Source organism: Canis lupus, chromosome 18 (genome assembly GCF_011100685.1).
Source record: "Canis lupus familiaris isolate Mischka breed German Shepherd chromosome 18, alternate assembly UU_Cfam_GSD_1.0, whole genome shotgun sequence".
NCBI lineage: Eukaryota > Metazoa > Chordata > Mammalia > Carnivora > Canidae > Canis > Canis lupus.
This window is the reverse complement of record NC_049239.1, coordinates 32,026,991-32,037,476: the sequence shown is the minus strand read 5'-3', so window position 1 is coordinate 32,037,476 and position 10,486 is coordinate 32,026,991. Positions and strand designations below refer to the sequence as shown.

Genomic DNA, 10,486 nt, shown 5'->3' with positions numbered 1-10,486 from the left:
TATGGTTTGTTGCAGGTTTAGAGAGTTCTGTGGGGTTTTTTTGTTTTGTTTTGTTTTGTTTCTAATGTAAGACACAGCCTTATAATTTACAGCAGTGTTCACTAATTAAAATTGTAAGCATAATTACTATCCATGATACTTATTATTAGTTAGCATTCATAAAGCCTCAAAATTCACTTCATCCTTTCAAGTAGTGAGTAATTAGTTTCTTTGAGTTTGTAGCTCTAGCATCCCTTTATGACCCGTTTGGAAGACATAAACAACCAATCTCTCTCCCAGGAGACTGCTTTAAAAAGCTGGAAATATATTGTCCAGCTAGTACAATGAGGCTAATACAATGCAGAAAATATGACTTTTCCTTTTACTAGCCAGTTTTTCCTTGTATTTATTCAACAAAAGACTGTTCAGCCTTAATGCGTACAAGGAATGTTGGAGAGATAGAGATGAATCACTCAAAGATTCTGTCCTCAAAGACCTTCAGGTTTTGGTGGAAAGAAAATAAGATGGTACATATATACGTAAATCGAAGCGTAGTGGTGCATGTTGGTATAGATGACCTCGTGCACTGGCAAAGCAAGGAATGACTGTTCTCTGCTGTATGCTCTGCACCTAACATAGTCTATTAAAATAGGAGGTTTAGGGACACCTGGGGGCCTCAGCGGTTGAGCGTCTGCCTTCGGCTCAGGACGTGATCCCAGGGTCCCAGGATCGAGTCCCACACCGGGCTGTTTGCATGGAGTCTGCTTCTCCCTCTGCCTGTGTCTCTCATGAATAAATAAAATCTTAAAAAAAAATAGGAGGTTTCGTAAGTAACTTTTTGGAGGATCAACAAATGAATGAATAATTGAATGTTTTAATTTGTATTCCTCCCGAGATGCATCAGTGGGATATTGATTTTTTTTTTTTGACTTGTTTTCATTGTTCTCAGGTATCTCAGGCAGCATGGCTGTCTCTTTGCCACCCACCCTGGGACTCACTTCTGCCCCAGATGAGATCCAGCACCCACATATTAAATTTTCAGAATGGAAATTTAAACTGTTCAGGGTGCGGTCTCTTGAAAAGGCACCTGAAGAAGCTCAAATAGAAAAGAAAGTTTCCTCCGAGGGGAAACCCTCTCTGGAGCAATCTCCAGCAGTCCCGGACAAGGCTGATGGTCAGGAGGCAGCCCTGAGTCCACCAGCATTGAAAGCTCACCCTAAGTTTCTGAAGGAACCCCACGATGATGGGAAAACAAGAGACAAAGCGATCCACCAAGCCAACCTTCGACACCTCTGCCGTATCTGTGGGAATTCTTTGAAAACCGACAGGCGTAATAGGAGGTATCCGGTCCACGGGCCCGTGGATGGCAAAACCCAAGTCCTTCTACGGAAGAAGGAAAGGAGGGCCACATCCTGGCCAGACCTCATTGCCAAGGTTTTCCGGATCGATGTGAAAGCAGACGTTGACTCCGTCCACCCCACCAACTTCTGCCACAAGTGCTGGAAGGTCATGTACAGGAGGTTTAGCAGCGCCCCACGCGGGGTTTGCTTCCCGAGGAAGGCAGCCCCGGAGTGGCTCCCCCACGCGCCCTCCTGTGACCTCTGCCGTGCTGCCCGCCAGGGACTCAAGAGGAAGAGTCCTCAGCCAAGTGCACAGCTCAGCAAAAGGCTCAGAACCGTGCTTGAGCGGGCGGGCAGGGCCCGTGGGCACCGGAGAAGAGCCCGGGCCGGGCTCCGCGACAGCGGGGCGACCGGGAAGGCCTCCGACTGCGGGAACGTGCACCTTGGTACCGAGCTCCTCGCGGTGGACTTCCCGGCCCACTTCGTGAAGTCCATCTCCTGCCGGATCTGTGAGCACATCCTGGCGGACCCCGTGGAGACCACGTGCAAGCACGTGTTTTGCAGGGTCTGCATTCTCCGCCGCCTCAAAGCCACGGGCAGCTACTGTCCCTGCTGCCGGTATCCCTGCTTCCCTACTGACCTGGAGAGCCCGGGGAGGTCCTTTCTGAGCATCCTGAACTCCCTGATGGTGAGATGTCCGGCCAAAGGGTGCGACGAGGAGGTCAGCTTGGAGAGGTACAACCAGCACGTGGCGGGCCACAAGGACTCGGACCAGACTTTTGTGCACATCAACAAGGGGGGGCGGCCGCGCCAGCCCCTGCTGTCGCTGACCCGGAGGGCTCAGAAGCACCGCCTGCGGGAGCTCAAGCTGCAGGTCAAGGCCTTCGCCGACCGGGAGGAGGGGGGCGACGTGAAGTCCGTGTGCCTGGCCCTGTTCCTGCTGGTGCTGCGGGCCAGGAACGAGCACCGGCAGGCCGACGAGCTGGAGGCCGTCCTGCAGGGCCGCGGCCCCGGCCTGCAGCCGGCCGTCTGCCTGGCCATCCGGGTCAACACCTTCCTCAGCTGCAGCCAGTACCACAAGATGTACCGGACCGTGAAGGCCATCACCGGGAGGCAGATCTTTCAGCCGCTGCACGCCCTGCGGGCCGCCGAGAAGGCCCTCCTGCCCGGCCACCACGCCTTCGAGTGGCAGCCGCCTCTGCAGAACGTGTCCTCCAGCGCCCACGTTGGCATCATCGATGGCCTGTCGGGCCTGTCCTCCTGCGTGGACGACTACCCCGTGGGCACCATCGCCAAGCGGTTCCGCTACGATGCGGCCCTGGTGTCCGCTCTGATGGACATGCAGGAGGACCTCCTGGAAGGCGTGAGGGCCCGGGGCCTGGACGACCACCTCGGGGGCCCGTTCACCGTGGTGGTCAAGGAGTCCTGCGACGGCATGGGGGACGTGAGCGAGAAGCACGGCGGCGGCCCGGCCGTCCCCGAGAAGGCCGTGCGGTTCTCGTTCACGGTCATGAGGATCACCGTGGCCCAGGGCTCGGAAAGCGTGCAGGTGTTCGAGGAGGGCAAACCGAACTCGGAGCTGTGCTGCAAGCCGCTGTGTCTCATGCTGGCGGACGAGGCCGACCACGAGACCCTGACGGCCATCCTGAGCCCGCTGGTCGCCGAGAGGGAGGCCATGAAGAGCAGCTGCCTCCTGCTGGAGATGGGGGGCGCGCTGCGGACCTTCAGGTTCATCTTCAGGGGCACCGGATACGACGAGAAGCTGGTCCGGGAGGTCGAAGGCCTCGAGGCCTCGGGCTCGGTCTACATCTGCACCCTCTGCGACGCCACCCGCCTGGAAGCCTCTCAGAACCTCGTCCTGCACTCCATCACCAGGAGCCACTCGGAGAACCTGGAGCGCTATGAGGTCTGGCGCTCCAACCCCTACCACGAGTCCGTGGACGAGCTGAGGGACCGGGTCAAGGGCGTCTCCTCCAAGCCCTTCATTGAGACGGTGCCTTCCATCGATGCGCTCCACTGCGACATCGGCAACGCGGCCGAGTTCTACAAGATCTTCCAGCTCGAGATAGGCCAGGCCTACAGCAAGGCCGGTGCCTCCAAGGAGGAGCGGAGAAGGTGGCAGGCCACGCTGGACAAGCATCTCCGCAAGAAGATGAACCTGAAGCCCATCATGAGGATGAACGGCAACTTCGCCAGGAAGCTCATGACCAAAGAGACGGTTGAAGCAGTCTGTGAACTGATCCCCTCTGAGGAGAGGCACGAAGCCCTGAGGGAGCTCATGGACCTTTACCTGAAGATGAAGCCCGTATGGCGATCTTCGTGTCCCGCGAAAGAGTGCCCAGAATCCCTGTGCCAGTACAGCTTCAACTCCCAGCGTTTCGCCGAGCTCCTGTCTACCAAGTTCAAGTATAGATATGAGGGCAAAATCACCAACTACTTCCACAAAACCCTGGCCCACGTCCCCGAAATTATCGAGAGAGATGGTTCCATCGGGGCCTGGGCGAGCGAGGGCAACGAGTCTGGCAACAAACTGTTCAGGCGCTTCCGGAAAATGAACGCCAGGCAGTCCAAGTGCTACGAGATGGAAGACGTCCTGAAACACCACTGGCTGTACACCTCCAAATACCTGCAGAGGTTTATGAATGCTCACAATGGGTATAAAAAGTCCGGCCCTCCCTTCAACTCACAGGCAGGCTTAGGCGATCCATTAGGCCTAGAGGACTCTCTGGAAACTCAAGATTCGATGGAATTTTAAGGAAGGCAGATGCTTTTGAGTTGGTTTTTTGCAAACCAGTTTTCCCCTGGGTTGCACTGGGGCCTTCTCACACCCTTCACTCCTGTGTGGGGGGGGCTTTGCCACCCAAGCAGTGGTCCATAGGAGAGGCCAGCCGTGCTGAATCCATGTCAGGAATGGATAACTGATGAACTGATTGCCCGAACCGTGTAGGGAGTTCAGAAGAGCAACAGGAGAAATCAGTTATTTGAAAGCTCAATAACTCAGAAGAGGAGTAACTGCAGGGGACCAGACACGAACAAGGAAGAGCGTGCGTGTGACTGAGTGACACAGAAAATCAAAGTCAGGGTTATCAAAGAACAGCCAGGGAAGCCGGGAAAGGAATTTGTCTTGTGGGATCCGTTCCCCACCCCTTCGATTTAGCATAACTTTGTATTGAGATATGCGTGTTTTTTTTTTTATGCCATTTCTGTAGAATTCCTTATTTTACAAATTTCACAGATCTGGGCTTATTCTGCAAGATCCAAAAAATCTTTAAAAACTTCTATTGGATTTCTCTACCAATAACATCTTACACACTTGGATGGCATGATGACCTTCACAGAGTGCTCTCAATGCGTTTTCTCACTTGGGACATTTATGCAGAAATACCTTACATCCAGGAAAATTTTGGAAAATCTGCCCCCTTCTGGGTTTCAGTGATGTCAGCATTGAGTGACTGTAAGAGTTTAGGAAGTCACCTGCTACCATGAAGTTTTCAATAATGAAGTTGGAAGAATAAAAAACTGTTTTCTACAGTTATTTGTTGAATCTTCTGGTAATACATTTTTACTTAGCTGTCGGTAGCCAAGTATGCTTCTTATTTTTACTTTTTTAATTTCAATTAATTTAACATCTCCAGCGCTTTTCTATAGGATCTCGAAGCCACAGTGGCTTTTAAGATTTTTACTCACTGTGTAAAAACAGGTTTAATGTCTTACTGAAAATTTCTGCCCGATTTTCTCCAGATGAAACCTGGGTCAATTTTGCTAAATCCAGATTTCTTGGAGTCTTTTCCTCTGCAATGTGTTACTCTTTCTATTAAGATTAGTCTAATTTCAGTGCGTTCAGATTTTTGTAGCTGGATACTTTTGTACTCTTCTTACTTGCTAAGTTTAGATGAAGCCTGTTCATAGCGCAGGGGAAGGGTTAACATTTGTAGAGTGGGTTTCCCCCCACTTTTGAATATTTTCACATTCATTTTGCCTCATTTCTCCTCACAACAACTCTGTGAGGGTAGACGTTGTTACTATTCCTGCTTGATGGAGGGTTAAATCATCAGCCCAAAGTTACAGTGATGATAAATGCCTAATCTGGATGCAAACCAGGCCTTTTGTCTCCAAATTCCATGTTCTTTCTACCAAAATAATTAACCACCATCCTTTTTTTTTTTTTTTTCAATAAGGCAGTGTCATAATTTGCTTAGGATCCCAAACTAATCACTGCAGTTTATAATTCTTGGGAGCAGGGATGGCTGGGTTTTATAAGTCATTATTGTGCTTTGATAGAAGAAAGTTATGGTAAAGCTCCCAGGAGCCCCCTATAATCTCTGGTGGCTCCAGTTATTTGGAGACTATTGTCTTCATCCTTAGGAATTTGGGAATTGCCAATTGCTGGCAATTTAGAGCAGGCATGGGATTTTATATGCTAGTGAGTCATAATGATATGTTAGTGTTAATTAGTTTTTTTTTCTTTCTTTGATTTTATTGGCCATAATTGCCACTGTTCATACACAGTATATCAAAGAGCTGTGTAATTTAGTTGTCAAACGTGTGTCAGTGACATTATCCTAAATGATATGCATTTGGTGCTTATACAGGGATTGAGCCCCACAATTTCCATTAAAAAATACAGCAGTGTTCCTTGCTTTTCATATACAGCATATATATAAATTACAAAGACATTTGTAATTTAGTTGTCAAAAATATATACACATTTTAATTGTATTTTTTTCTTGAAAATGTCGAGTTTTGTATTTTGCAAATTAACGGCCTTCTGAGCCACCCCTTCTCTTCCTCTCATTTAATTCTTACAGCATGCCTCTGCACTAATAAACAGCTAAATTCATGTAATCATTCATTTCCTGAAGCATGCTGGTGCTGGTTATTTGTAGATTTTTTCCCCTCATTTCCACCCTGTTCCTTGATTGGTGGCACTGTAAATGCATTCCAATATTAAATTCTCCTTTTCTAGCATTGTAGGAATGCATGTGACTAACAGCATGATTTATAGCACAACCTTCCCAATAATCTCTTAATCAGATCACATTTTGATGAACCCCAGGAACATCTGGCTGCAGGAATTTCAATATATAGAAATGCTGCCTATTGTGGATTTAGCCCTCATGGTTGAGATTGCAATACCCAAGACCTGGTTTTATTATTGCATTTTAGTTTTGACAATGCCCATTGTAAGTCACTTACTCAAGAAAAATTCACCACACTGAATGGAGCATTTTTGAGGGGGGGTATAGACTGGGGCTTCAGAAGGGCAATGCATTTTCCTCCCATGAAACCAGATTCTACAAGTTTTCCTGTCAACCCATGGGGGTGGGGGTGGGGGGTAGTACAGGGACCAGAGATAACAACTGATGAAAACTTGTTGAATGGTCGGGGTGAGGTCAAGAAAGTGCTTTGGGATTAATAAACATGCCCTGTGAAGCAAGAGCAGGAGAAAAGATGTCTTTTCTTTCCAGGTGAGCTGGAATTGAGGTTTGCCTCAATGTGTTTTCACGAAATATAAATGAAGATAAAGATTTTGTGGGTTGAGTATGTAGGTCTCGCATTACATCAAACAGAATTCAAATTCCGCACAGCCAGGAGGCAGGATTTGTAAGCACCAGCGGTGTTTGGGAGGGACAAAGCATCATGTGGATGCAAGTGATTTTTGATTGCAGCTGTGTATATGTCTCCGGTTTTTGTATGAGAGACAGGCCATTCTTTTAATGTAAGGAGGTTTTAAGTAAGAGTGGATATTTTGTTTGATTTTTTTTCCTCTTTAACTATAGTAATCTACATAAATATACCTCAGCCATCATTTTTGGTAAGATTTTTGTGCAGAACTGCACTTTGCTTTATTTTCTTAACAAATAATCATAAAGTTTGTTTAGCGGCTCCCAAGAGCCTTCTTTTTTGTGTGTTAGGGAAAGTTCAGGCGCCAGAAAGCAGTGGAAGTTATTTGATGCAGGTCGCCTGTGTTTCCGTGGCAAATGTCTTCAAATTAGACAAAGTATGTGTTTCAATACTTACTTTTATATTTTAATGTTTTTACTCCTTATAAGTATTGTGATTATTGTTAACTTTGTTTTAAGCATTTGAAATAAACGTTTAAAATTTGGAAAGAGCGTGTATTGTGGTTTATAGTCAAATAAGACTACTGAGTGCAACATTTGAAAGAATGAGGTAACGCATATTTTTTAGAGGAAATACAAAATAAATTTGGTGGCCTTTAGAATAAAGGGCAACAGGATAGTGATTAATAGGTATAATTTACCCTAATCTCGGCCGAGACCATTCATTTCTGGATATTTGAAGTGAAGAGTAAGCCTTTCGAAGATGTAGAATTGGAAAAATCGATGGTTTTGGACTCTTTGAGAACCTGTTAAGAATGTGGGCCTGTTCCCCAGAAAATTCATGTTTTCATATACTCAAAAGTTTGGTCAGAGTGGTTGACTTGTCCACGATCACATGGACTGTGGCAGCACTGGCCAGTGCACTCCTGATGGCGATGATGATGGTGATGATACTATTACTACTACTAAAACAACATCTGCCTCTTAGCAAACAGGGTGGAAGGAAGGACACGTGGTTTTCTCACTGGATCCTTTCAGGGGGGTACTGCGATTACCTCCGCGTTGTGCACGTGGTCGCTGAAGCTTAGCTCAGCCTGTAAAGGCCAGAGCTCTGCCCATCCTACCCTCACATGACTGGGTGGTCTCCTTGTAGCCATGAAGTGTGAAGCAGCTCAGCACCCCCTTCGCTGGAGACCTCCCAGCTCTCTTCTGCTCAGGACGGAGATTCAGTCTGGTGCTTCTGTGCAACCGTACCAGTTTGTAAAATACTAAAATATGTCTGTACTTGTAGGCAAACAGCCTGTGTCCCGAAGGCCCCAGTACCCTTTCTCCTCTGGCAGCCAGCTCCATCCTCCAGGAACTCACCGTCCAGCAAGTCACAGGTTCATACCAGCACCTCAGGGAGCCTTCAGGGACTGCTCCCGCCTCATTTTCTTGGATTGCTTGCTTTTTTAAACCCTGCTATCCTTGCCTTGTTTTGTCTTTTTCCAGCTTCATTGAGCCATAATTGACAAACAGAATTGTGTATCACGTGCATGACATGCTGATTCGATATATATTGTAGGGTATTTGGCATAATCTCATGAACATATCCATCATCTCCCATCATGAACTTTTATTTTGATGGGGTGAGGGTGTTTAAGATCTACTCTCAATTTTAAGTGTACAAAGACAGTATTATTAACGGTAGTCACTGTGCTGTTCTTTAGATCCTCAGAACTTACTCATCACTGAAAGTTTCCACCCTTTGACCACGTATTTGAATATTACCCCTGCATTTGAGAAGGAAGCATCTCTTCACCCTTGAAAGCCTGGCTAAATTCTATGTCACTCCTGATACTCTTTCTAACTATTTCAGCCTTTATTTTATTTTTATTTTTTGAGAGGGTAAGAGCAATAGAGAGTATGTGAGTGGAGGGGGAGGGGGTAGGGGAAAAGGGGCAGAGAGAGGGAGAGAGAGAATCTCAAGCAGGCTCCATGCCCAGTGTGTGGAGCTGGATTCGGGGCTCAATCTCAGCCTAAATCAAGAGTCGGATGCTTAACTCACTGAGCCACCTGGGTGCCGCTTCACTCATATTTTAAGTACATATGTACAAGATGCCTTCTACATGTGTGCTTGGCACTAGACATACAGTGGTGAACAACACAGTCTCTGCTCACCGAAGAGCTGGGTGGAAGCGAACATTAAAACCAAGGTAAGCCTGATAGATGCATCATGACGCACCCTAGTCGGTGTTATGAAGAAGTACTGAGTACAATCTGAGGACAGTAGGATAATGGAATTTAAGCTGGGAGATCGGAGAAAGCATCTAGGAAGAAGTAACCCTTGAGGAGAGATGGGTAGAAGGAGTGAGGGGTATAGACCTGGAGCATACTTAGCCGGTGGGAAGACCCTGAGGTGGAGAGCAGTTGGTAGAGTCTAGGAACAGAAAGAAGGTCCCTCTGGCAGGATCAGACTGAGCGAAGGCGGGGAAGGGGTCGTGTGTGTCTGGAGAATCAAGCAGAGGCCTCATTTTGCAGGGCACGGTGGGCTGGGTAAAGACTTTGAGCCCTACCACAGTGCAAATGGAGATCTTCGAAGAGTTTTAAGCAGGTGATGGATGTCATCCATGCCAAGCCAGGAGTGGGACACGAGTGAAATGCTTTCAGAAGGTACAAATGTGAGGGGATTTGTTCAAGACTGAGAAGGGTCACTCATATATATTTAAATGACAGAGTAGCAATTTCAAACCTTTTTGATGTCCAGTATACATGCCTGCTAATGCACACGTCTCACTCCCTCAGACAACTGTGGCCAACCCTAGGCAGGAGGACACCAAGGGAGGTTTGGCCGTAGCATCGTCTTCTCATGGATTTAGCATTTCTTCCTATGACAGTTTTCCTCTTTCTCTTGGGAAGTTCCTTTGCTCCTTAGCTACTATATAATCTCCACCCCCCCCCCCATAGTGACAATGTATCTCTGCCTTTACAAAATCCATACTGAGCTCCTTGCAGGCCAAGAGGTTGAGCTTGAGCTCCTGAGGTCTGATCAAAGTTGAAATAAATACATAGCATTCAATTAGGCATCTTTCCATTTTTGTCTTTAAGAAGTTCCTTGGTAAGTTTTCCCCCACGGAGATCAATTCTCCAATCCTCTAATACCCTCTGGATGTCCTAAAAGTCAATTCAATTCTGACATTAACTATCAAGTTAATGAACAGCTAAGTCCCCTAAGACTGCTCCCCACCCTAACACGAGACACAAATGAGAAGGTGCTTGGGCTGCCCACACGTCTGCCTAGTCAGCTACAAATCTGAAGGTCCCCCCCAACCCTCTTTCCCAGGTTTGGTAGTTCATAGGAATGGCTCGCAGAAATTAGGAAGCCACTTTCCTTACCTTTTACTGGTTTGTTATAGGGGATGCAAATGAACAACTAGGTGAAAAGGTCTGGAGATGCCTTGAGTCCTGAGCTGCTGTCCCCATGGAACTGGGGTGTTCTATCTTCCCACTCCAGAAGCTCTCCAAACCATGTTGTTTAGGGGCTTTCGTGGAGGTTTCATCATGTAGGCACGATTTATTGAATCAATGGCAGAAGTTGGGGAGTGTGGTTGGGGGTGAGGCTGA

At 47.4% G+C, this 10,486-nt stretch overlaps 1 protein-coding gene across 1 annotated transcript; it reads left to right on the top strand.

Moving 5' to 3' along the window:
• The first annotated feature begins 942 nt into the window (after window positions 1-942).
• RAG1 (recombination activating 1) lies at window positions 943-4,074 on the top strand. Its single transcript, XM_038562456.1, has one exon. The coding sequence runs from the start codon at window positions 943-945 to the stop codon at window positions 4,072-4,074; it is 3,132 nt and encodes a 1,043-aa protein (XP_038418384.1).
• Window positions 4,075-10,486: the final 6,412 nt, after the last annotated feature.

What these genes read in the sequence shown, in the direction of transcription:
- RAG1 (XM_038562456.1), top strand. Translation starts at nt 943, where the DNA reads ATGGCTGTCTCTTTGCCACCCACCCTGGGACTCACTTCTGCCCCAGAT.